The 27,203-nt window shown below is 42.0% G+C and overlaps 3 protein-coding genes across 9 annotated transcripts in view; 2 read left to right on the forward strand and 1 right to left on the reverse strand.

Moving 5' to 3' along the window:
* Positions 1–10,773: 10,773 nt before the first annotated feature.
* LOC308401316 (uncharacterized protein) lies at positions 10,774–16,845 on the reverse strand. 5 transcript variants are annotated; one of them, XR_013972520.1, is made up of 2 exons: positions 16,692–16,845; positions 10,774–12,363 (listed from the first exon to the last, which is right to left on the reverse strand). XR_013972520.1 is itself a non-coding variant. In XM_080889474.1 (2 exons), the coding sequence occupies exons 1-2, from the start codon at positions 13,237–13,239 to the stop codon at positions 11,698–11,700; spliced, it is 885 nt and encodes a 294-aa protein (XP_080745600.1). In that variant the 5' UTR covers positions 13,240–14,217; the 3' UTR covers positions 10,789–11,697. The 5 variants fall into 5 exon arrangements, 1 of the variants encoding a protein (XP_080745600.1); XR_013972521.1 differs by lacking the exon at positions 16,692–16,845 and adding an exon at positions 16,060–16,673; XR_013972522.1 differs by lacking the exon at positions 16,692–16,845 and adding an exon at positions 14,707–14,895.
* Positions 16,846–19,633: 2,788 nt separating this feature from the next.
* eif3k (eukaryotic translation initiation factor 3, subunit K) lies at positions 19,634–24,977 on the forward strand. Of its 2 annotated transcripts, none has more exons than XM_080889991.1 (8): positions 19,634–19,825; positions 21,406–21,504; positions 21,919–22,039; positions 22,858–22,932; positions 23,733–23,799; positions 23,981–24,058; positions 24,306–24,431; positions 24,826–24,977. In XM_080889991.1, the coding sequence occupies exons 1-8, from the start codon at positions 19,764–19,766 to the stop codon at positions 24,855–24,857; spliced, it is 660 nt and encodes a 219-aa protein (XP_080746117.1). In that variant the 5' UTR covers positions 19,634–19,763; the 3' UTR covers positions 24,858–24,977. The 2 variants fall into 2 exon arrangements, with proteins under 2 accessions (XP_080746117.1, XP_080746116.1); XM_080889990.1 differs by having other exon boundaries at positions 19,635–19,825; positions 22,855–22,932.
* Positions 24,978–26,075: 1,098 nt separating this feature from the next.
* LOC308401517 (calpain-9) overlaps positions 26,076–27,203 on the forward strand; it is a 42,920-nt gene continuing 41,792 nt past the window's right edge. For both annotated transcript variants that reach the window (XM_080889770.1, XM_080889769.1), the window contains exon 1: positions 26,076–26,384. In XM_080889770.1, the coding sequence (XP_080745896.1) occupies positions 26,133–26,384 (252 nt within the window). In that variant the 5' untranslated portion in view covers positions 26,076–26,132. The remainder of the gene's footprint in view (positions 26,385–27,203) is intronic.

Below are 27,203 nucleotides of genomic sequence, written 5' to 3' on the forward strand. Positions count from 1 at the left end.
TATATTTATTAGTTTCAGATGTAGCCATTCTTGTATTTTGCTTGTTTACATTATTGTATTTTGCACAACTCTGTTGCTTGTGAAGCTCGCACACAAGAATTTCACTCACATGTGCTGTACCAATGTACCTGCACATGTGATGTGACAATAAAAGTGATTTGATTTGATTTGATTTGTTGTGGAGGGTGATTTAAATGGCTCAGTAGACAGAGGTAAACATCTTTTGCTGCTAAAATTATTTATAAAGAATTTGCTTTACTAGACGATTTTAGGGAGATATGTAAGGATGATCCTGGAGATACTTGGGAAAACATTAGAGGAATAAAACCCCAGTTAGATTACATTTTTACTACAAGCAAATACGGTCTGCTAATATTTCTTCGTTTTTTGTTCATTCTTAGCGATAACAATTTTAGGTCCAGCTTTCAGCCCCTTTTAAAGGACCAGGAATCTATACTCCAACCTTGTGAATTGGTGGAAACATGCAAAACAAAGAATAAAATGCTATATAATAAAATATTGCAAAGAAAGATAAAAAATAAATAAATCAAAATTGATGTTAAATTCCACACAAAAAGAAATTGGCAATATATATTCTACTGACAATTCTAATGGTGTAAGTATGGATAGAGATTACTGCAGGACACTTTTTAGAAAAAAGCTTGTACATTTAAAGTGCAGAAGCAGGAATATATGCAAATGAAAGATGCTCTGCCTATTTTTTCAGAAAAGTCAAAATACATTGTAAAAGAAGATCAATAAAGGAACTGCAAAGGAATGATGGGGTCATGGCTAAAACAGGAGGAACTATTGGAGGAGGCTGCATCACATTGCACCCAACTTTTTCAAGTCACTTTTGAAATGGGGAGTACATATTTACATTTGTTTTTTGTTTTTTGTTTGTTTTGGGGGGGGTTTTTTTACCCTTGGATAAAAAAGGAAAATTAGAAACAGATATTACTAAAGAAGAACTATACATTGCTTTGAATTCAATGAAAAACAGGAAGGTGCCTGGAATAGATAGACTGAGACGAGAAATTTACATGACATTTTGGGATTTACTGAGAAGCCATTTGGGAGAGATTATCAATGAAATGAAATTGAAATGAAATTTATAGCAGTTAGGAAACGAGTAAGAGCATGCACACGTGTGATCTCTCTATTGTATAAAAATATTATGTGTGAAATACAAGATATTGTGTAAGACAATTGTAAACCGATTAGCTGCAGCCCTGCCATATATATTTGATAAAGATCAAACAAGTGGGGTTAAAGGAAAGAATATTTCATGGAACATCCAACTTCATATACATGTTTGGGCTTTTTAGAAGATAGACATTTGCCATCTGTATCACACTAGATCAAGAGGGGGCTTTTAATAGAGTTAATCATGGTTTTATAGAAGGGTCTGTGAAGGTTCTCAGTCATCCAGGTCATCGTAGTCTAAGGAGCTTGGAAAGAAAAGCGTCTGGACTTGTTTAAGTTGCTTGAAGACGTTTCACCTCTCATCCGAGAAGTTTCTTCAGTTCTAAGGGTCAAATGGTGGAGAGTCCCAGATTTAAACCCAGTGGGAGTTTCCCCCCAAAGACGGACAAAGGACCCCCTGATGATCCTCTACCTAATCACATGAGCCAAGGTGTGAAAGCGGGTGTGGGTCACAATCAGCCAGGGTTTCGGGTGAGCTCATTGTGAAACCTGGCCCCACCCTATCATGTGATTTCCTGAGGTCAGATGGCCCAGGATGTGAGTGGGCATTAAGACGTCTGTGGCAGACAGTTGGTGTCGTAAACCACCGCCAACGATTATTTTGATAGTCGACTAGTCACAGATTTTTTTTTTTGCGATTAGTCGACTAATCAGATCATGCATCCATTGGACGTAAAACGTACAGCTTATTGCACCAGCAGCATCTGCTCTTATATGACTATCATTAGCTTACAGCTTTAAGTGTTTAAGGTGCTAACTAAAAATAAAGACAAGATGATAGTTTATTAAATTTGCAGATTGTTTCGGTGAAGATTAATAAACTCCTTGCTATCTAAAATATAACAGGACACCGGAGTATATTCTCCAGCATCTCACACTTCTGATAATCAGCTGTCTGCTTGACGTTTATTCAGCTGTGTAAAAACTATAACTTTGATCTCAGCCAAACCGATTTACTCAGGAACAAATAAAATAACAGTTTTAAGTTATCTAAGTGACTTATATACGTTTAACCTGAGTAGCGAAAGACGGCGGTGGGTTTGAAAACGATTTGCCGGGAGTCCGGTGTTCTCACGCCTCTAGTGAGCCTAGCCCCCGGCTAGCTATCGAGCTAGTGGGTAACAGACGTCTCCGAAAACATCGGAGCGCTTTTGAAAATATGCGGTGTCTTGATAAACTGAGCAGATATTTGAGGTTTACACAGCTACATTCTCGCCTGAAAATATGTTAAACGTTTATTTTGTGACCCAGAAAGAATAATAAGAGTAATATTAAAACTAACTAGCTGCCGCCATCGTTGGAAACGAAGCAGGGCTGCGCTATGAATTCTGGGACACAGCTGCTTCTTCTTCGGGGTTTAACGACATCTGGCATCCTTGTACATGCAGTGCTGCCATCTTCTGTTTCAGTCCGTTATTACACTCTTAAATCCTACTACTTACTCCTGCGTCTTTTATGATCTTAGAAAGCTTCAAACGATTTTGATAGTGGACGTAATCGTGACTAGTGGACTAATCGTGGCAGCCCTATTGGCAACACTGCTGGGGAGTAAACTGGAATTAAACGAAACAGAAGCAGAGACCATCTGCACATGCACGGTACAGAGGTAGGGGGATCGGGTAGATCTGATCCCCTGAACTGTGACTGTTGTTCTTTTTCGTTTTTTTTGTCTACATTATATTGAAATGTTTCATTACTGCAAACATTTTAAGAGATACTTATCATTGCTAACATCTTAACAGATACTCTGACCGTAACTATCGTAAAATGCTTTGAGCGGAAGTAGTGGCCTTTCGCACATGCGTTGTACGGATCGGGTAGTGACAAGCACAAAGTGTGAACACTTCCCTCCAGTCCAGAGACAAACCACATACCACCTAACAGAACTCTATCAGCCTCTAGTGGAGATTAGTGGGAACTTTATACTGTGGGAAGATTATTCTGAACAACAGAAAGTCCTGTTTACTGTAGTACTTTACTACAAAGTCTTCATTCATTCAGTAACCTTTTCTCTAATAACAGAGCTTTCAGAGACTTGATAAACAGCAGGACACTATTATATCTAGGGCTGCTCAATTAATCGAATTTTAATCTCGATTACGATCTGAGCTTTCAACGATCATTAAAAATGACTGAGCCGATTATTAGCACCTCCCTCGTGCTTTACTCTCGCGAGGTGGCAAATCGAGCGCACCTCTCTGCGTTTCGAACACGCGTCACATCAATTAAGAGTACCTGAAAGTAAAAGTAAAAGTAAAGTGTGCGTGTTAGTCCCCATAGGGTAATAGTTCCTCTGCATTTAACCCATTCACCCAGTGAAGCAGTGGGCAGCCGCCAGTGCAGCGCCCGGGAAGCAGTGTGTAGGGACGGTACCTTGCTCAGGGGTACCTCAGGGTAGCCGTTCAGTGGAGTCGAACCCCCGACCTTCCGATCATGGGGGAGAGAGGGAGGAGAGCTAAGCAGACGTTATTTGGAGAGGAGAGGATAATGGCTGCTAAAGAAAGAATGCCGTTGGTTGAAAAGCGAGGTAAAACTACTTCAGTGGTGTGGAAACATTATGGGTTCGCGGAGTCCGACGTGGATCAAGTTGATATAGTGTGTAAACTTTGCTACGGTGTTGTAGCTGCACCACAGGGCAACACTACAAATTTATTCAATCATTTGAAGACAGCTCACAAAGTGACATACGATCAAACAATGAAGGAGCATAGAGAAAAACCCTCAACAACACATGCTTCATCCTCACAGACCTCCATTCACGCTACCATGTACAACGCGACTAAATATCCCACCAGCTCCCAGAGACACAAGGAGATAACAAAAGCGGTAACGTTTTTCCTCGCCAAAGACCAATGCTCAATTAACACAGTGGACACCCCCGGCTTTAAGAAACTAATCCACACTTTGGACAAACGGTATAACTTGCCATCTCGTCACTATTTTAGTCGAGTGGCGATTCCCGCTTTATATGACGAGTGTCATGATGGTGTCGCAAAGGAAGTGGCTACAGCCCAATATTTTGCCACCACAATGGACTTGTGGTCAAGCCGCACCACGGAGCCGTATTTGAGCCTCACGGTACATTTCATTGACATGGATTTCAACATGAAAACGAAATGTCTCCAGACATCATTTTTCCCAGAAGACCACACGGGGCAGAACATAGCTGCAGGTCTGAAACAAGCACTGGCTACGTGGGATCTGGAGGAGCGTAAACTCGTCTGTATAACCACAGACAACGCTGCAAATGTCATACTGGCTGCAGAACTGAATGGCTGGATGAGGCTCCAGTGCTTTGGGCACAGATTACATTTGGCCATAGGTGAGTAGGCCCAATTCCTACTGAATATGATGCATAATGTGATTTTCTTTCAACAAGTATACAACATAATGCTTCGAATGAATATAATAAATAAAAAACAATTTAAATTCAGAGATACTTTTATTCATTCTCACAGTCATACACATTTTCTATGAATTATACAAACACATAAATAAGCTACCATCACTTTTTCTTATTCATTCACACTCAAGGAAATGACAATCATCATCCTGATAATGCTTGTTTATATTTTTTATGTTTTTATAGAAAGAGCCATGAAAGATCACAGGATTGAGCGTGCAGTGGGGGTCTGCAAAAAAGTGGTCAGCACCTTTTCATTCAGTTGGAAAAAAAAGAGAGAGCTGAAAAGGGCACAGATAGACCTCAAACTGCCAGACCACTCCTTAAAGACTGAATGTCCAACCAGATGGGGATCTAGGCAGGCCATGGTTTCCAGAGTCCTTGAGCAGCAGAAGGCCATTGCCCATGTCCTCTCCCAAGACAAAGGAACCAGGCACCTCATCCCCTCATGGCAGGACATTCATGTCCTTGAGGCCATCAACAAGACCTTGGGACCTCTGGTTGAATTCACTGATGCACTTTCTGGAGAGAAATATGTGAGTGTGTCTTTAATAAAACCAACACTCCACCTATTAACAACTCAATCTTGGCTGAGCAAGATGATGACTTTATGAATTTATAGTAATTATTTAAGGATTGTATTTTAGAATGCCAAACCCGAGACAGATAAAACTGGTTCCTCATTCTGTGTTGCTGTCATTTTATATTTGTCCCATTAAAGGAGGCTGCAGTGATGGGGACACCCGTTGGTAACACGGAGGTTGCTGATGATGGTGCATCAAACCAAAAGAAGAGAAAAAAGGGCCTAAGCAGCTTCTTTAAGGCCCCTCACAGCACAGCTCCAGGTGCAGAACATGCTCTTCAACTGGACCAGGCCATAGCTTTTGAGCTTCAGGCCTACCTCCAGGCAGGGACCCTGGACACAGAGGAAGACCCACTGGGGTGGTGGAAGCTATCACAGAACCTCTTCCCACGACTCTCCATCCTGGCAAAGAAATATCTTTGCATCCCAGCCACAAGTGCCTCATCAGAAAGGGTCTTTAGTACTGGTGGAAATGTTGTCAACTGCCTGCGTGCATCCCTGAAGCCTGATCATGTCAATAGGCTGGTGTTTTGGGCTAAAAACCTTTGAAAGGTTGCAGGAACCATGTTTTGTTGAGCCATTTTGAGATTGTATGGGACTCGGGCCTACTAGTTTTTATTTATTTCTTATAAAAGGTACTACTTTCAGTGTTTAATTTTATTTTTGTTCAGGCAGCAACTTTAGTTGACATACCTCAATGTCAGTTTGATGCAATTGTGCATTGTGTGGCTACACAGCTTGCCTTGATGTTTGGTTATTTATATGCATAAATATTATGCAGTAGTTTGAAGTTCACTAAACATTAATGTTTACATTTTTTTTTTATATTGCAAACATTTGCACGGTTATCAGAATTTGCACATTATTTTATATTATTTTTTGACAATCTTTAAAGCAATTATTCAATGCATTGTTATTGTTAAATAAATATCGTGAAATAATCGTGATCTCAATTTCATTGGAAATAATCGTGATTATCATTTTTGCCATAATCGAGCAGCCCTAATTATATCTGTTTCTTCTATTTCCTTTGAACATGTGATCAGGGGAGAGCGCGAACGCAGTCCCCCACTACCAGAAATTATGCAGTCGAGATTCCCACATTTGGGGAATTCGCAGGGGTCAGCACAACCGGAGTGCAATGGCTGAGCCTCGCCCTGGGTGAACCACCTTCTTGATCATGGTATCTCCCCTGCCAGGTAAGTATGAGTTGTTCACCTCACACATGGGGGACTCTTTCACACACAAACCCTGCACACTCACGGTGCTCACAATCTCACAATCAACACAAACACAGCCTGCAGGAGGCTGGGACTACACACTATTTATATACACAGGAAGGAGCTTCCAACAGAGCCACATCAGGTTATTTCGTTTAAAATATACGGGGAGTCTTTCCCATCATGCATTGCTGCATCTGCACAACAAAAGCTAACTGAAAGATCAACATTTTTCATCCATTTAACCTCCTTAAATCCACCAACAAACCAACAGGAAGTTCAAGTAACTCCAAGTTGAATCAAACTGCAGCTGAAAACTGTTTGATTCACGTCTGATGTTTAGAAAAAAGGAAAAAACGCATAAAGCGCACACGTTTTCTGCTAACAGCACAACCACTTCCTGTTCCTTTGTTATGTGCTGCTGAACAGTTCACTCTCCTCCTGCTGCTGCCCCCTACTGTCCCGGCGTAGGAACAACACTGTTTATTGCACACACATATTCTAAGAGCTTCCTTGTGTGTAAACAACAGCAAAGAAGGAATAAGATGAGTTTCTGTCATAATCAGACTGAACATCCACTCTATGATCACATTACACTACCTGCAAAGCTCATTTCAGCCTTGTAGAAACATCTGCACAGATTAGAGGATGGTGGCATGTAAGGCTACCAGTGGCATGAAGTCGTATATGAGGGACAAGCCCACAAAGTGTGAATACAAACGGTTTGTTCGAGCTGATTGGGCACCGGCTCACACATGACAGTTTTTTGTGTACACAGGAAAGAGTGAGGTCAACATAAGTTATGGTCTGAGCTGCTCGTCTGTCATAGATCTTTAAACCATTTTCTTTACTCGGTGGTGGCTACACTTTGGCTAACTGTTCTACCAGCCCTGCCCTCTTCCACAATCTGCATAACACACATGCTGGCTGCTGTGGAACCATTAGAGGAAAGAAAAGGGAAAAAACAGGCTGTCTTTCTGCACATGGACAAAAATGACTTTCCTAACACGACTGAGAGGGACGAGCTGCCCTGGATTAGAAAAGAAGCTGCTGTTTGTTAAGTGGATGAACACTCGGGAGGTGACAGTGTGCTCCACAGTGCACAAAGGACTTCAGTGAAAAGACTGTGCAGCACAAAGCTTTCACTAACATCTTCCTCAAATAACACAACAACGGAGACTTCTAAGCCTTAATAAACGCAGGACACTTGCCGCAGTATCTGCTTCCTCTGTTTTCTTTGAACATGTGATCAGGGGAGAGCGCGAACGCAGTCCCCCACTACCAGAAATTATGCAGTCGAGATTCCCACATTTGGGGAATTCGCAGGGGTCAGCACAACCGGAGTGCAATGGCTGAGCCTCGCCCTGGGTGAACCACCTTCTTGATCATGGTATCTCCCCTGCCAGGTAAGTATGAGTTATTCACCTCACACATGGGGGACTCTTTCACACACAAACCCTGCACACTCACGGTGCTCACAATCTCACAATCAACACAAACACAGCCTGCAGGAGGCTGGGACTACACACTATTTATATACACAGGAAGGAGCTTCCAACAGAGCCACATCAGGTTATTTCGTTTTAATAAAATACGGGGAGTCTTTCCCATCATGCATTGCTGCATCTGCACAACAAAAGCTAATTGAAAGATCACAATAGTTAATCAATTTAACCTCCTTAAATTCACCAACAAACAGGAAGTTCAAGTAACTCCAAGTTAAATCAAACTGCAGCTGAAAACCTTGTGATTCACATTTGATGCTCAGGAAGAAAAAAATCAACAACAACACACAAAACACACACGTTTTCTGCTAACAGCACAACCACTTCCTGTTCTTTTGTCTTCTCCTGCTGGACAGCTGACTGTCCTACTCCTGCTGCCCCCTATTGTCCTGGAGTGGGAACGCTCACTTTTATGATGTGATGGGGTTAGATCTGAGATTTTGAGACACCTTCACACTGTGCTCAACTCCTTCAAGAGGAGGATGTAGATTTTGATAGTCAGAGGACCTTTGGACTGATTTTTTAGACATAAAAGTTCCACCAGATATTTGAAAAAAACAAAACAAAACAAGACTTAGAAACTAATATTACTTTAGATGACCTGTTGGTTTCTTTAAAATCTATTAAAGAGAAGATGGATGTTTACTTACACCTTCCGAGTGCGAAGTGTAACGCCGGCATTCTTCCTGACATATGCCACACAATTCATATCGTTATAATATCAACAACCCCTCAAATTATATTGGAAGCGAGATGAAGGCCTACAAAAGTTGGCATGCTTATCGGAATTTTGTCTTAAGATGAGTAACAAACCCCAGTATCTGTAATCTGCTTGGAACTGTAGTCACTGGATCAAGTGGACCACGGTCACTGCTGACGTATTTCCCTGATTTTAATTATATTTTGATATTGACAGGTCTCTGTCCGTTATCCCTTACATTGTCAACGAGTCACTTAAAGGATCTCATTTTACAGCTTATTTCTTTTGAGCATCTGGGAATATAACTTTCCATCTAGAGCAGGGCGATATGGCCAAAAATATTTATCACGATATATATTTGAAAATTTGCGATAACGATATAACTGACGATGTAATTGACATGAGACAAAATACAACTCCACAAGTTTACTAGCGCAAAAAACCCCATCCATTTATTTTCACTCAAACAAGCAGCTGTTTTTTTTTAATGTGCATTAAAGCTATATAAAAATGTAACAGTGCAAATGCAAATTCCTTGCTGACAGTTTAACCAAAAGGCATTTCCAGTAGAAATGGGCTGACATATCCTGAGCATAACCATGTATAATATCCACTGAAGTTAAAAAGAGGTGCTTTGCTACATTATACTGTGATGTGCCAAATAAAAAAGTTAAATATGTAATTTTCGGACCATAAGGTGCACGGGATTATAAGGCACATTAAGCGAAACAAAGCATTCAGATAAATCAAACTTTATTCAACTTTATTTATCTTGCTTCCTCTACTTCTGTACCATTGATTCATTAATGCTGTATTCTATCCCAGCTGCTCTATTCCTGTGTTGTTGCAGTATATTATTTACTAACCTTGTATTGTGGATGGATTATCTCAGTTGTTCTCCTGACTGAAGTTTGGTCCGTTTACAGCAGGGCTGCCCAATCCCAGTCCTCAAGAGCTACTATCCTGCAGCTTTTAGATGCATCCCTACTCCAACACAGCTGAATCAAATGGTTTGATTACCTCTTCAGCATGCCATCATGTTTGGCAAAGGCCTGATAACAAGCCATTCATTTGATTCGGGTGTGTGGGAACAAGGATGCATCTAAAAGCTGCAGGACGGTAGCTCTCGAGGACTGGGATTGGGCACCCCTGGTTTACAGCATCCTGCCATGCGATTGCATTTGTCTCTAACCATCAGGAACCTTCACGTTAACTTTTATCGAGTGGAAAAGTGTTGATTCGTCCAGCTTCACTGTGTGTGTTATGCTAACATAGCTGTGTCGCTAGCGATCACGTAGCACATCATTATAAACCAGCTAGCCCAACTTCAGTAACCCTACAAACGTCACTGCTGTTTAGTTTCCTGTCTTCATTTATGTTGGAAGTGATAGCAGAGCTGTACGTTTGAATTTTTTCAGAAATCTCTCAGTCAGAACATGCAATATCATGCTTAGGTAACTAGCGAAACTAGCGAGCTAACTTCCTGCTAACTTCTAACTTCGTTAAGTGTAATAAATTCTGTTTTCATGGATGCCTGGATGTTAAACTTCATAGTTACACCTGGTAAAGCAGCAATGCTGATCGTTTTATTAAAGATGAAAGAATTTAGACAGTTTTTAACTCTCGGTGATGTTGTTCGTTTGACTTTGGGACATGAAGAGGACGGAATTTATGACCCAGATTACTCCCAGATTTATGAGCCCGTTAGTCCGACAAATACGGCAATAATGACGGGCTGCTTGCATGTTCTACAAAAAAATGTGTCTGACGGACAAATTCCAGTTCCACATCACTGAAGTGGCACCATTTTTACAAACTAATTCTGGTTCATCCGTTTCACTCAATGATCCGCTTTCTCCCTTCTCATTCTCTGTTGCCGCCATGCTTTTTCGGCCATGTGCGTATGAAAACAAAGGCACTGTGCATGCGTGTTTTATCCATATTCTATCGTGATATTACATTTTCTTATCGTTGCCTAACATTGTACCGGTATTACCATGAACGGTATAATATGGCCCAGCCCTATTGCCATCTGTCCTTAATTGCATCCCAGCCCCATATTTCTGCAATTTCCATCTCAACCCACTTAAAGAGTCCATTCTCGGCCCACTTATGAAAATCCTTTGTTGTAGCCCGTCTTGTATACCATAATTTAACTTTAATCAAAGATATCAAATTCACTACTAGCAACAGATATTCTTTCTTTACATGTATTCATGTCAAAAAATACAATATCTTCATAAGTAAATAAGGTAAGGCAAGCAAATAGTCTTTTCAATAGGTTTCAAAGGGATCTAACGAACAGGCAATCCCACGATCTTATCTTCAGCCAAAGGTGAGTAATTAAAAAAATTCAGAGGAATAGGAAGTCAAAATCTGAGAAACACTTGACATTTATGAATATATCTTTGAGACACTAAGGTGTACAAGTTGCTGTAATAAAGCACGTCCAACTTTAAAGGGATATGTGGAATACTTTTACCGCCATTCTCTATAGATTGATAAAGAGTTTCCTGTTTAATATATTCATTACCACTCTAAAACAAACTAAACATTGACCTTGTCATTTCTTTTCTAACTAATTCATGCATGGCGAATATGCAAGCTGGTGTAGCAGGATAGGAAGTATATCCATTCTCGTCGCCAGTATTTTGCTACAAAAAATTGTGACTGGTTGCAGTTACACTGCTAATAAATCCAGCTAGTAAAACTTTCGTTGTTTTTCCACATGTTTAGGGGGGTGCACCGTTCCTGGAGATACTGCAATACCAGGTCGATGCGTGGAGTGGACGGAGCAAGCCCCTATTCCATCTCCCTGTTCCAAAAATCAATTTAATATATGGTCCCTGGGTAGGGGACGTATCAGATATTAAACTGATAAGAACAGATTTTTCTTTCGAAAAATTTTATTGACACTCAAACATAGAAACCAAACACAGTCATCTCATAAAATTCAAATTCCCACCCAATTTAAAAGATTACTTTTTATTTCTTCCCACCCTTTCCTTAAAAGAAAATGCACAGGAGCGATAAAAAACAGTTTATAAAAGCCGTCCCGTCCTTTCACAAGCTCCTGGTGTTCAGGGGGGATCCTCACCACCTTGCTCCTTCCCACCTGCCTCTCCCGGAGAGCCAGGCCGTTGCTGCTTTGACCTCCCTGTGTGTGGCACCGGCTCTTCCGTCCGAATGGGCACAGAGGCGATTCTTCTTTGTGGCTGCTCCCACGGCTTGCTGCTTGCAGCACAGATCTCTTTTATTGTTGCTGCCGCCATTCGGAGAGCAGTCACGGGGGGGATCTGCATGTGCTTGCTTACCAGCAAGTTTCTGGAGGTCCAAATGGCGTCTTTGATGGCAGCGAGAGTAAGCCACTGCTTCCCAAAGTCTTTCCTTTGTGCCTTTGCTCCCTGGCTCACCCCATAGAGCACTAACTGTGCTGTTAGGACCTCCCTTGCTGGTAAGTACGGGAATTGCGAGGAGCCGGCCATTGCCCACAGGTCTACGGCAGCGCTGCACTCCCAGAGCAGGTGCCTCACCGACTCTGGCGCGCCACAACCAGGCCGGGGACACATGGCTGTTGCAGACATGCCCCGAGAGTGCATAACGGACCTGACTGGGAGGATCCCATGAGCCACCATCCAGGACACATCCCGGAGCTTATGCGAAAGAATGGGACGGCTCACCAAACGCCACACATCTGTGGCTTCACCAATCGAGAGGCCACGCACTGGAGTCACAGCTTCTCGCTCCTGCACAACAGAGATGAGAGACCGGTGTTTAGTTAAAATGTTTAAGTCTTCATTTTCCAAGTTAAAGGAGACTAAAAAGGACTTTAGCTCAGCATAGGCTGGGGGGAGACTAAAAGAGACAGACACTTTTAGATCCACCGGTATCAATTTTCTCTGTCTTAAGTAGCTCCCCGCCCAAAATCTAACCCACGCCTGCGTTTTGAGGTTACTAGATCGGGCCGTGGCCTGCCTCAGGTGGCTGCTCGTATAGAGACTTCCTACAAACAGATACAGGTCTGGAACCCCCTTTCCTCCATTCTCCTTCATTTTCTTCATTGTCTCCCTTCTAAGTATCTCCCATTTAGAACCCCATAAGAAGTAGAAAATGGCTCGTTCCAGTTCTACGAGCACTTTTCGGGGAGGGATAAAGACTGAGCTGACTAAGAGAAGTCGGGGTAAAATCACTGCCTTGATGATTAACACCTTGCCCTCCAAAGTCAGCGTTCTCAGTCCCCAGTAACCCAGCTGTTGCTTCACTTTCCCTATAATTACAGGCCAATTTGTCTTGCCTCCTCCTTCCTTGTCAAACCTGATCCCTAAAATCCTCTGGTCGTTTTGTGTCAGATTCATCTCAAGCCCAGTCAACTCTGTAGCCTCCCATGGTCCATAAAATTGTACCTGAGTCTTATTCTTATTAAGCTTGGAAGCCGAGGCCTTCCCGAACCAGTCAGTCGCTTCAAAAGTCCTCTTCACCGAAGACAGGCCTATACACAAAATATTGATATCGTCCATGTACAGGACACATTTTGCTACTTGTCCGCCACTCCCTGGTATTTCCAAACCCTTTATCCCTTTGTCTCTTCTCAAGATCTGCGCCAGTGGTTCTACCGAGTCCATTCTCGGCCCACTTATGAAAATCCTTTGTTGTAGCCCGTCTTGTATACCATAATTTAACTTTAATCAAAGATATCAAATTCACTACTAGCAACAGATATTCTTTCTTTACATGTATTCATGTCAAAAAATACAATATCTTCATAAGTAAATAAGGTAAGGCAAGCAAATAGTCTTTTCAATAGGTTTCAAAGGGATCTAACGAACAGGCAATCCCACGATCTTATCTTCAGCCAAAGGTGAGTAATTAAAAAAATTCAGAGGAATAGGAAGTCAAAATCTGAGAAACACTTGACATTTATGAATATATCTTTGAGACACTAAGGTGTACAAGTTGCTGTAATAAAGCACGTCCAACTTTAAAGGGATATGTGGAATACTTTTACCGCCATTCTCTATAGATTGATAAAGAGTTTCCTGTTTAATATATTCATTACCACTCTAAAACAAACTAAACATTGACCTTGTCATTTCTTTTCTAACTAATTCATGCATGGCGAATATGCAAGCTGGTGTAGCAGGATAGGAAGTATATCCATTCTCGTCGCCAGTATTTTGCTACAAAAAATTGTGACTGGTTGCAGTTACACTGCTAATAAATCCAGCTAGTAAAACGTTCGTTGTTTTTCCACATGTTTAGGGGGGTGCACCGTTCCTGGAGATACTGCAATACCAGGTCGATGCGTGGAGTGGACGGAGCAAGCCCCTATTCCATCTCCCTGTTCCAAAAATCAATTTAATATATGGTCCCCGGGTAGGGGACGTATCAGATATTAAACTGATAAGAACAGATACTACACTTGATCTTAGCCAAAAGGCCGAGAAGCGATACCGGGAATACGTCGGAGCAGACGGAGTCACTCCCCGCACAGTCTCCCTCACTCACGGTTCGGAAACTAAACCGCTCACCATTTCAGGCCATCGTATAAAACAGCAACCATGAGATCATTAGATAACGTATAACCAGTGTAATGTCGATGTATGTTATTTGAATCTGCTAGCTTTAGCAAATATACCTTCTTCTGGCTTCTTAGACACGTGGTACGCTTTAGTCCAATAGGAAGCAGAAAAGCAAAAAACAAGAAATAAACATAATAAATTTAGTTTACATTCATGACAACACTCACGCTTATCACGCTAAATATGAGTGTTATTTTAACTTAATTAAACGTAATATATTTCTGGTAAAGTAAATTAATGTTTTTACGTTTCTCGTTTAGAAAAAACAAACTTTACTAGCGGTCTCTGGTGGCGCGGAGGGCGAACTACACTCTTTATGTTACATGCTCCGCTATTATGAAAAAAATTAACCACTCGGTGACAAACCGCAAATATTAACGCAAATCTTTCTCTTTTTGTTCTGGCTCGAGTTTTCCTTGCAGAACACCCTCTACATGACAGCAGCAGATACCAGTCAAAGTCTGACAACATCCTACCGCTAACATGCGACAAAGTAAAGTTAGCACATACTTTGAGTCAACAAACTTCATAAAAGTCTCCCGTAAATCCATCTGTCTGAGAACTAAACACGCTATAAATATTCTGCAGGCGCGCCTGGTGTGAGGAAGAAGTCATTATCACGAAAATGGCGACTGTGGTTGAGACCTCCTCACCTAGGGTTGCCAACTCCCTGAAAAATAAATAAGGGACACCTCGTGGCCAGGGCCGGGCGACCCAGTTGTCTTCACCCTTCCCAGTGTGGTGAATTTTCTAGCTCTTTTTTTGTGTGTGAAATTATTTTTTTTAACCATTTGACTTGAAGTTGATTTAAGTACATGCATATTCTATTCTTTGTGATATGAACACATGGGAAACAAATTATCATTTAGCCATTTATCTTTAGCTCAAAATGACAACATTAACACAGTAAAACAGGTCTCTTTCTTAAACAGAAGCCTGTCATGCTTAACTTTTGAGAATAAAAGTAAATCTTTCTTTAAAAGCACTCTGTCCTGCTTAACTTAAAATAATAGAAAACAATAGAAAGAAAAATATTCTTGTAACTGTGCACATTTAGTGCATTTAGTACAATTGGCTTCAGTTATGTATTAGTCATCAATTTGTTGTAATCATCTATCCTTGCAGTTGTTTATTACACAAAATAAATTATATTATCACACTTCTGGCCACATAGCGCTGATATTCACTGCACATGCCCATATTAACGTTTTCCAGCCAGGTGTTTTCCTTTTCCCATTCTTCCCTTTCTCTGAGGGGAACAAATATTGCTGCTCTAATGCTGGGCTCGCACTGTGCGATTTTTGGCCCATTTTGAGACGATTTTTGAGTCGTGCGACGGTTTTGGCGATCGGCCCGATTTTGGCCTTCATCGTGCGTCGTGTAGTATACGTGGGGTAACGAGAAGCGATTAACACCTCTCGACCAGCTCCCGATCATCAATCGCTCGTGAGGGTGTCACCACAGCCGCTCACACTGCTCATGCGCAAACACGTAAACGTCGGTGAAAAAGACGGCGCAGCGCGGCTGTGCAGCGTGTGATCTGGACACAAGCGATGGAGGCACAACTTGTAGAACTTTGGAAAGCTCATCAGAGCCTTTTCGATGTGGCCCCACAAAATTATCACGACCACAACAACCGTGAAAATAGTTGGATTTACACTGCTGCTCATTCACAGCTGCCTGATCATGTTTTTCATTAGCAATTTAGCAAAGTTGATGGTGGTGGTGTGTGTGAGTGAAAGACAGAGAGAGCGAGCGACAGATTGTCTGTTATAACCTTCATTTTATGGAGGCACAGTGTGAGCACTCAGGTCGCATCAGAGCATCGGGCGGTATAGTGTGAGACCCTGCATCGTGACCTACCAACTTCTAACCCTGCGAGTCAATTGTGCAGTTTGAGCAGGAGCTGAATAACGTGACTGAAAAAATCACACAGTGTCTGCCCAGCTTTAGGTGTACTGTCGTCCGAGACTTGCACCGCAGTGTCGGCGTTTGTTTCCCTGTTGGCCATGCTTCTTGTTGTGGTCATCTGTTGTCTTCCGGTATTTTCTCCGCAAGCGACCTTTCCTCGACCAATGAGATGAGCAGTAATCTGACTTGTCATACTCGAATTGTCATAAGTGTGCTGTCAGCTCATTGGTCACAAAGCAGGAGAGGGGCTGGGAATTATGTTTTCAAACAAAGCGTTAATTCCATTAAAAGTTATAGGCCACTTTTGATTCTCACTGTATTACGGGACAAAGTGCGTCCCTTATTAGCTCAATACGGGACGTGTGCTTTTGTTTCGAAATACGGGACGATTCCGTATTTTAAGGGACGGTTGGCAACCCTATCCTCACCCCACAAATCCATGAAGAGCCGTGAGTTGGTAAACCCAAACAAACCTTTTAAATACTACCCGAAAAACAGAAAGGGTGTTTTTTTAATTGATACAGTGGTCTCAATGTGAATTAATAATTATAAATTATAAAGTTATTAGGTAGAAATTGACTTACTAAAAGTCTCCTCCAACCTGCTAATTGATGCTCAGGTGGCGTCAAACTGTAGCGAGTCAAACTAACGGCACCTGGGTTTGAGCATGCGCACTAGTCCTGATTTTGACTTTACAAACTACACATCAGCCGTTACGGTTAATCAATATATGTTATATAAAATATACTCAGTTCTGACATATAAGCAATAATAGCTGTTAGTATGTCTGTCATGTAAACAGTTTATCTAAAATACAAAGCAAACGAAAAGACTGCATATAGATGCTTAATGCAGCCTCTTCTCAAATAATGCTCTGCTGTTCTCAATTTGTTCGATCATTATGTCGGAAATTCTAAATAATTTTAAATCTTAGGTTTTCATATCTACGACTAAAGAGGTTTAGTCACTACTGAGAGACTTTGCCATTATTTTTGATGGATTAAGAGAAAAATTATTTAAAGAAACCTGCATGATTTTTATCCAAAAGAGCCTCAATTGACCTAAAAGCTTTGTTTCATTAGCCATAACACTCCTGGTCCCCTGCCTTGAATTAAGGTATTTTATTCAGGTCCAAAACACTCAGATAAAGTCGTGTATTCAGCTGACACAGAGCATGAATAGTTCTGATGGTAACATCAGACTGTTTAGGTGAAATTAGTTAAATTAGATGTTAAAAATCACTAAAGGTGTTCTAGCAAGCAACACGTGCTGAATTTTAAAGTGGCGGAATTCTGGCTAAAGTCTGTAGTGAGAGTAGGGAGCAAGTGAAAGACAGTCTGAAGATGTGGAAGTATGCTCTGGACATAAAGAGGAATGGAAATCAGTAGAAGAAAGACAGATTACATGTGTTTGAATGTGAGGGAGGCAGGTGGGAAGGTGAAGATGCAAGGAGCAGGGACGGTCTAAATACCTGGGCAACAGACAGTAAAGAGAGTGCAGACAGGGTGGAGTGGGTGGGTGGATCAAATCAATTTTATTGTCACATCACGTGTGCTGGTACACTGGTTCAGCACATGTGAGTTAAATTCTTGTGTGCAGCTTCACAAGCAACAGTGGTGTGCACAATCCAGGAAATATAAAAAACAAAATCTACGAATAATAAATATGAGAAACATAAGCATAAATATATGTACAAATATGAGAATGTGTGCACATTACTAAATATTCATACCAAATATATATACATACATATATATACACGTGTATATACATATGTATAACATGTGCAGAAGTCAGCAGATGAATATTTTTCAATATGGAGTTTATGTTTATGGAGTTTATGGAGTTTAAGTTTCGATAAGTGAAAGTGAAGTGTCTATGAAGTGTTAGTGGTCAGTGTTTAGCAGTCTGGTGGCCTGATGGAAAAAGCTGTCTCTCAGTCTGCCAGTTCATGACCAGAACCTCCTGCCTGATGGAAGTAGTTTGAACAGTTTATGGCTGGAGTGACTGGAGTCCTTGATGATCCTCCCTGCTGTGGTCAGGCACTGCTTCTTGTAGATGTCCTAGAAGGAGGGAAGCTCACCTCCAATTATCCTTTCAGGACAGCGCACCACTCTGTGGAGAGCTTTGAGGTTGTAGGTAGTGCTGTTGCCATATCAAGAAGTGATGCATCTAGTGAGGATGCTCTCAATGGTACAACAGTAGAAGGTTTTGAGGATGCTGGGGCTCACTTTTCAATTACTTTGCAATGATGTTGGAGTTGCTAGTGGCCGTGCAGTTGTAGGTGTAGAGTGAGTACAGGAGAGGGCTCAGTACACACCCCAGTGGAGCACCAGTGTTCATTATGGCAGGTGATGAGGTAATGCTGCCACGTCTGACTACTTGGTGTCTGTCAGACAGGAAGTTAAGGATCCAGCTGCAGAGAGAGCTGCTCAGTCCTAGATCCTGCAGTTTCCATTGAGGAAAGAATGGTATTGAATGCTGAGCTGTAATCTACAAACAGCATTCTCACAAATGTGTCTCTTCTCTCCAGGTGCAAGAGGGCAGTACTTAGTGTCAGGGCTACGGCGTCATCAGTGGACCTGTTGTGGTGGTATGCAAATTGGTCCATTGATTTGGGTAGTGCAGAGCAGATGACGTTCCTGACCAGCCTCTCAAAGCATGGGTACAGGGAAGATGGTGGCCATTTTGAAGCAGGCTGGGATCACAGACAGAGAGAGGGAGCAGTAGATATTTGTGAACACTCCAGCCAGCTGAGCCACGGATAACTTGAGGACACGACCAACAATCCCGTCAGGACCAGTGCGTTCCCCTGTCTGAAGCACTTCTGCACATCCTCCTCAGACACCAAAGTATGTATAGTTTGGAGACAGTGGAAATGAAAAAGAAACAGGAGGTTGCGCTGAAGATAGACAGAAAGATAATTAAATCAGAGGGACATCTGAAAAGGAAATTATGTAACCACATAATTTCTTTAGGGATTAATAAAGTTTTCTGATTCTGAGAGAGGCAAGGCTGAGAAGATTTAGACTTGTGTAGGGAAGGAACAATGGATATACTGGACAAAAGATGTTGAAGATGGAGCTGCCAGGCAAGAGGAAAAGAGGAAGGATCCTAAAAAGGCAGCAGATCTGCTGCAGCGGCCCCTGTAGAAAGCAGTAAGTTTTCCTAACTGTACTTGTTATGTAAAAGTATATGCGGAAAATTAAAGTCAAAAGTAGAAGAACCACGCAGTTCATGTAGTAGTTTCAGTTTCAAACAGGAAAGGTCTTTTTCTGTTGTTTGGCGATCAATGAAGTTTTTTAGTGATGTAATTTTTTTTTTTAATGTGTTATTTATTTATTTGTTTATTTAGACAATGTTTAAAACGCCTGGATGAGGCGCCTGCTGAGTGCCGATACTAGCTTTACTTTTGCTAAAATACCGATCGGACTAAACATATGTTTTTGAAACGTTTATGAAAATTATGACGGACAAAGTTCACGGAACGACTTTCCACAGGGCTTTGCTCCGGCATTACGGTTAGCGTACCGGTCCATCAACACTTCCGGTCCGACCTTTTTCTCCCTCCGCCCCGGTGCCGTTTCACTTTGCGGCCCACGTGCGGCGTTAATTCGGGTTTTTAGCTTAAAAAACCAAGTAAAAGTTTGGACCAAATGGCGTCGTCTTTCGAGCAGATGAGGGCGAACGTGGGGAAGCTTCTCAGAGGAATCGACAGGTACAAAGAACAACAGCAGACCGAGCTAACAGCTTAGCCTGGTTGCTAATATCGCAAGCTAACGTTTGGTGCAGTGAGTCAGTGGTGGCTAGCCCATACAGGGCAGCTTGATGCCTCATTAAACGAGTTTTATTGTTGGTTAATTACACCAACATTATATTAAAGAAATAATAAGTCAGAGTTAACAAATATTGGATAAAATATGTTTAATGTTCGTGTTGGATTTATACAGCTGCTAGCATTAGCCGGGTTTGCGCCATTGAACTGTAGACAATTTGTATTGGTGAGAAACCCTGGCTTCTGCGGTATATTGTTGTTTACTCATTTTCATTAGATGGACATTAACGGTTCATTCAGGTTAAAAGCGGTGATCAAAGATATTTCACACAAAGGAAGTCATTTACTGCATGAATAGGATTGTTTTCATCAGCCCAGGGTTCATTTTCTGCTTTCACACAGAAAATTAACCATTTACGCAGCTGTTGTCACCTGAGGCTCAACTGGTGGACCTTTCCACCGTCTATGATTTGAAATGATCACTAATTTGTAATCATAATACCTTACTAACCCAAGACAATTGCTTTGTTATAGAGCAGGGGTCGGTGTCCCTGCAGGTTTTAGATCTCACCCTGGGTCAACACACCTGAATCACATGATTAGTTCATTACCAGGCCTCTGGAGAACTTCAAGACATGTTGAGGAGGTCATTTATCCATTTAAATCAGCTGTGATGGATCAAGGACACATGTAAAACCTGCAGGGACACCGGCCCTCGTGGACTGGGATTGGGGACCCCTGTTATAGAGGCCCAGTTAAGATATAAACGTGAAAGACAGGAAATTGTAAACGCTATATTTAAAAAAAACAAGGGAAAAAGTAAGGTGCAAATAAGATATGGCGATTTAAGAAAGCCCAGATGTCATAAGGAGGAGACGTAAAGTTTGTTGGCCACAGGTGGGAAGGATTTCTCATGGTGTTCTGTGCTGGATTATCTTTTGCTAAATGTGCTCCTGTTGCTTTCCAGTTTGAACGGAGGACCTGCGAATATTTGTCCAGTAGTGTCTGAATTTCGCTAGCCACGCTGTCTGGCATACAGTGCTGCAGACACACACTCTGTGGTTTCAACTATCCAGGGAAGCATGCAGCTGAGCCCAGTTACTTGATATCAAGTACGGTTGGTTTGATGGTTTTGAAGGCACTGAAAAAGTAAAAAAAAAAAACAATACACAAAAACTCTCACAATGCTCGCTAGCTTTGTAGACCTGTTTGAGCAGGTAGAGACTGGCGTCCTCGTCTGGGCTGGTAGATAAACTGCAGAGGGATCCATCCGTGGGCTGATCACGTGCCGGGGCTGGTCTAGGATGAATATCTCCAGAGTATTCATAATAGACAATATCAGGGCCACTGGGATGGCATGACCTCTTCCACAGCATGGGAACCCAATGTAGAATCAGGGTTATCCTGAAGATGTAGTGCAACTCTCGACAAACATATTTTAAGCTTATAAGCACATAAATGAAAAAAAAAGCACTGAAACATTTGCTTTTATTTATGGATAATAATCTCATCTCCCCTCACAGGTACAACCCAGAAAACCTTGCAACGCTGGAGCGCTACGTGGAGACGCAAGCGAGAGAAAATGCCTACGACCTGGAAGCAAACCTTGCTGTGCTCAAGCTGTAAGTTACATAAGTTACCCAAACAGCAGCTATTCGACTTTAAGACACTGGATTTTTTTAAATTTATAAATAAAGGGAAAAATGTAATGATAGGGGGAAAAAAAATAGGTGGAGGAAGTTTTATCCAATAGGGGAGTCAAGCCCTGACTATGGCCTGATTCTGATCATAAAACAAAGGCAGCTCAGTCTCTGCCAGCCTGCCTCTACTGCTGGATGTCGGCTCCAGGAAGCAGCAGATTTTCCTTCGGTAGGAAAGAAAGCGACTTTTACACACTGCTAAAAATATTACCGACTCTAAATAATTTGGGGACAGAGGCAGCTCTTAGGAATATACCAGAATGGTCTTTATTTGATTTACCTGTTGGATACCTTGATGTTTGAGTGGTGATGACTCTAATCTTGACATCTGTGCAGGTACCAGTTTAATCCAGCATACTTCCAGACTCAAGTGACCTCACAGATTCTGCTGAAGGCGCTGACCAACCTGCCACACACCGACTTCACACTCTGCAAGTGCATGATCGACCAGACACATGTATCCTTTTGGTGCTTTTTCTCTGAGCGTTGCATTCTGGGAGATTTATATGTGACAGGTTCTCTGAATGTGTGTGTGTGTGCAGATTGGAGTTATGGAAACTTTAAGAAGTTGATTAGAAGTTCATACTTCTGTCCCACTTTGGACAGACATCTTTTTTTTTTTTTTTTTTTTTTGCTGAGTATGAATATTAATCCTTTTACACTGCTGCAGTAGAAATATCTCCATTGTGCCTGATGGAGGTCCACCTCCTGTTATACCCAATGTAATCCTCAGTGAATTGAGCTAACCAGCTAAAATAATTATTTCCTCCCATTCTAGACAAAGTTGAAATAGTATTGATATGTTGTCTGAATTCCACGTCCATGCAGGTCATTAACAATGTGAAATCAGAATTTTCTGTAGGTGTTAAATGTTTGTTGTTATAAATTACTGGAAGAAAAAAAATATCTGTGCCAAAAAGATTAAAAGCACTATGAGTTATTATTTATTTTAGATGCAACCCCCCCCACCCCCCCACCCCCCACACACACACACACACACACACACACACACACACACACACACACACACACACAGTATTCAGCTCCATGGGGCCCTGTTCATGGTGGAGTACCTCGAGAGCGCTCCCTTTGGAACAGGAAGTCTATCGAGTGGCAGTTCTTGCTTATATCAGAAATTCTCTGATTAAGGCTGTATTGGTGGTGTTAGAGAATCTTTGTGCAGGGCTGTGTATAAACAGATCAGGGTGGTGCTGGTGGCGGAGCTTGGCTCTGTGTTGGGGTCAGGGGGGCATTTCCTTGACTACTGTGTCGCAGCAGGAGGAGCGGCCCATCAGACAGATCCTCTATCTGGGGAACCTGCTGGAGACGTGCCACTTCCAGAGCTTCTGGGTACGAAACTCACACTAAACCACATGCACATAATCTCTGCATCCATGTAAGAGAAACACAATAAAACCTCAACAGGGCCATCAGCTGAAGGGCTGTGCTGAGGACACATGGTTTCCAGAAACTATTAGTATGGCCTTTTTTCTCAAGCAACAAAGTAGCTCGTAGAATTCAGCTTTTAGGCTGTTTTCTGCTTTTCTTTTTTTTTTTTTAGCTTCTCCTTTCCCAGCAGGAGCAGCAGAGTTCAAAGGGCAAGTCAAAGTGGTTGGTCCAGACGCTAGCGTGCGTTGATTGGTTGACCATAGAAACAAGATAAGATAAGATAACCTTTATTAGTCCCACACGTGGGAAATTTGTTTTGTCAAGCTCTCAATGTTAGCATTTAAAAAAAAATGGAATGAAAAATGTGGACACACATTAAAAATTGTGTCCCGTCCTCCTGCTTCTACTTAAAATTGACTTTAATCACCAAAACGGATCTCCGACCTGCCGGAGTCATCGGTGCTCATCTTTCCCTCAAACCTCGCCTGCTGCTGTTCCCTTCGTTTTAGTGTGAACTGAATGAATGAATTGTGTCCTAATCTTTCTTAAGTAGTTTGTTTTCGGCCCAACTTGCTCTTTGAATGAAGTATTCTGCTTCTATTTGTCGAAATGCTTTTGAAGCACATTTAAAAACAATTTTTATTATCATTTTAATCCTAATTGCCTTTCAGGACATTCCTGATTTCTGTGTTGCGATTTTTCTGGTTTTCTCGTGCTGATGTTTGTTTCCTCTCCTCTCTGTCCCGTCCCGTCCTGGACAGACGAGTCTAGAGGAGAACAGAGAGCTCATCGATGGCATTACTGGTTTTGAGGACTCTGTGCGCAAGTGTGAGTATCGTCCTCTGACTCAGCACGTTGGGCAGCACGCCACTACACTGAACACAAACAGCTGGTTTAATTGAACAACCTCAGACACAGACACGCCCACACAGTGCAGTGATGCAAATTCTGAGAATAAACCACATGAAACTGTTTGAACATGATAAAAACTCGAATGTTTTCTGTTTAGTTATCTGCCATGTTGTGGGCATCACCTACCAGACCATCGATCGCCGCTTACTGGCCGAGATGCTCGGAGACCCGCTGGGTAAGACCTTTGACACACACGTGTAAAAACCTGGCAGACGGCTCAGTGCAATCAACCTTTGATATTTAAAGACTATAAGTTGTTTTGACTGTGTGACACGTAACAACGCGCATCTGTTAAATCAGCAGCTACAGAAGCTTCTAATGGGCACAGCTCAACATAAATCGGCCGTCTTTAAAGTAAAGCGGACGATTGGACTCCATGTTGGTGGTAAATCTGTGTGAACCTCTGTTTTCTGTGTGTGCAGACACGCAGGTGAAGGTGTGGATGAACAAGTACGGCTGGACGGAGAACGAGGATGGACAGATCTTCATCTTCAACCAGGAGGAGAGCGTCAAGCCCAAGAACATCGTGGAGAAGATCGACTTTGAGAGTGAGTGTTGCTGCTGCGCGTATTAGTGCTGAGAAGTCACAGCTAATCAAAAAAACCCACCGAGAGTCAAACCACTCGAACGCCGCATTGTTCTAACTACTTGTGTTGTTTTACAAAAGCAAAATCGCCGGGGTTGTAATTAAAAAAAATGTTTTTTTTAGAGAGGGATCTCATTTGTATCAGCATAAAATCCATTTGTTTATTCTGTTAAGTAAGACTCATTACTGTAAGACAATGCACGCCACCACCCCCTCGTAGGCCTGGCAAACCCGGGTCCTTGCAGGTCTTTTGTGTTTTATTTGTTTCACTGTGACTGGAAGTGAAGTCAGAGATTTCATATTCATGCCTCATTTCCTTCTCTTTTCCCTGCTCTCCCTTTGTTTTCCTTTTGCAGGTGTATCCAGCATCATGGCCACATCTCAGTGATGGAAACGCATAAATACACTCACACACAAACAACCACACGCAGCAGTTAGGATGGAGTCAGACAGGTCATTAGTTTTCATAATCACAAGTTTTCTCAATAAAAGTAATTTATCATTTCCAGCCTGTCTGCGTTTGCTTCTTGATTGATTGATTTTTGATCTGTTCTCCTAAACGGTATCAGGGCGTTGGCTGAGAGCTGTTGGGAAGCCTTAAGGAGTCTTAAAGCTGCTACTTAGTCATCCTGTGGTGAAGGTGTTGTAATTTTAGGTTTGCTGTGTGTTGAGTGTGTGATGGTGTAAGAGGAAGTTGGGTGACTTATTGTTCACCCGCTCAGCAGCTTTGTGTTCTACACAGAGGTTTCCTCACCACTACTAAAATCTCAAATTCATGGGTGAGAAATGCGATTTGTTAGTCTAAAGTTAGAGTGCATCAAGGACCACTGATAACATTACAGTCTGTAAAATATGTCAGTCACCTTTTGGTTTGTAAAGTTCCCGTTATAAAGCCTCAAGTGGGGTTTTATTGATGTCACCATCTTAGATTAGATGAAACTTTAATCCCTCGGGTGGGTTCCTCCAAGAAATTCGGTTTCCAATAGCACAGCACCGACAGAAGTTACACATATGTAACTACAGAGACGTATATAAATACTGCGTATACAAAAGGGATAAATAGGAATAAGAATACAAGGGAATTGCACATTTCAAGTATTGTGAGTAACTTTAATAATAGTCTTTAACATGGTGTGAGAAGTCATTTACAAAATAAGAGTCAGTGTCAGTTAATAATATTTGCAAGGAGTAAATGGCCCATAAAGATATCTGGAAAGTGTTAACTAAGGTCAAAGGTTAAGTGAGCACAATTTCACATTTTCTGCAGATATCTAAACAGTCTAGGCTTCTTTTCCCACTTTCAGGAGGCGCCCCCTGCTGGTAGATAAGGTGTAAGGCACTTGAGTTTTAACTTCACAGTCTGTGGCAAAATTTGTAAGATTTGTAACAGTTACTGGAATTGGACACTAGTTTTCACACGCGTGTGTATTGGTAATGCTCCTGTGGCCTCTCCACTGAGGAAATCCTGGAAACCTTCAGCGGGTTTTCCGCCTTTACTGACTGAACACATCTGGGACTGTCTCACGCAACGCAATAAAAACCCTCCGGGACTGTTTTTCCCGCCCAGGTGAGCATCTACCTGGGCGGATTTATCAGGGGGCGTGGCTTATCTGTGCACCTTATAAACAGGAAAGAGCGCCGAAAGTCAGGTAGAGCACGGTTAATGTTCGCCATGAGAAAGTCTTTGAGTGTATCGTCTGACAGCTACCTGCCGCCGCCGGAGGACGATGTGGACTCGGTGTGCTCCGACGAGCTAATGGGCTCGCAGTCCCGCCGCTGGCTGGCGGAAATTCTGAGCGGGGGCATACCGCCGGAAAGCGGCGAAGTGAGCCCGGCGAGCGGGCTGTTCGTGGACTTTAACTTCCCCATGGGAGAGCTGGAGATGCAGCCCGGGGTCAAGTGGAAGCGACCAAAGGTAACTACGAAAGGGAGAACAAACCCGTAACAGCTGCGTAACGTAAATGCATAAAAAACTCCCACAGAGTAAATACTGCAGTATCGAGCTCTCTTCATTTACATATCTCACACACACACACACACACACACACACACACACACACACACACACACACACACACACACACACATATGTATGCGCATTCTTCTTCAGCACATTTCAAAAGGTAAGTGTGCTTTCTGCTCCACAGCTAATAGTCACTTTGCAGATTACAGATGTTGCACATACGCACAGTGACACCATCCTGCAGGGCAGTAAAAGACCAACACAAGTAGCGTAAGCTGCTCTAATAAAATAGTAACGGATTTCAAATAATAGATAAACACAGGCTAGTTTGCACTGCCCGAGTGTTTTCAGGTGTCACGCAGACACAACAACAGTACACGATGCAGTTTTGAAGTGCTTTACTTGTATTTCAATTTCATGCTGCCTACAATTAAGTATTAGTACAGCGTGATGCGTGTAGCTGGTTGTTCAGAGTTCTTTAAAACCAGCAGCTCTCTTCTTCCTTCGGTAATAATGTTGTAATCTCTGTGTATGTCTACATTATGTGCTTGAAGTTGTCTGGTAGTAAAACTCCTTTGCTCCTGCCACCACAGAGAAACAGAAGGATAATCTTTTAACATTTTACATCATTGTGCACATTTTGACTTTAGAGTTTCATATCTGGGATCTTCGCGTGTTTTGCATGTGAATTTTTATCTGTTGTGCTGCACCACAAATGTTTTACTTATTAACTTTTAAATATGTAAATATATACATACAGTAAAAAAAAAT

This window comes from Rhamphochromis sp. 'chilingali' (genome assembly GCF_963969265.1).
Source record: "Rhamphochromis sp. 'chilingali' genome assembly, chromosome: 8".
Lineage (NCBI taxonomy): Eukaryota > Metazoa > Chordata > Actinopteri > Cichliformes > Cichlidae > Rhamphochromis > Rhamphochromis sp. 'chilingali'.

Excerpts from the sequence above, each read along its gene's own strand:
- eif3k (XM_080889990.1), top strand. The coding sequence starts at position 19,764 with ATGGCGTCGTCTTTCGAGCAGATGAGGGCGAACGTGGGGAAGCTTCTC. Across the intron at positions 22,040-22,854 it reads GCATGATCGACCAGACACAT|CAGCAGGAGGAGCGGCCCAT; the intron begins GTATCCTTTTGG and ends ACTACTGTGTCG. Across the intron at positions 24,432-24,825 it reads GGAGAAGATCGACTTTGAGA|GTGTATCCAGCATCATGGCC; the intron begins GTGAGTGTTGCT and ends TTCCTTTTGCAG.
- LOC308401316 (XM_080889474.1), bottom strand. The coding sequence starts at position 13,239 with ATGGACTCGGTAGAACCACTGGCGCAGATCTTGAGAAGAGACAAAGGG. Across the intron at positions 12,364-13,020 it reads TTAATAAGAATAAGACTCAG|GAGCGAGAAGCTGTGACTCC; the intron begins GTACAATTTTAT and ends TCTGTTGTGCAG.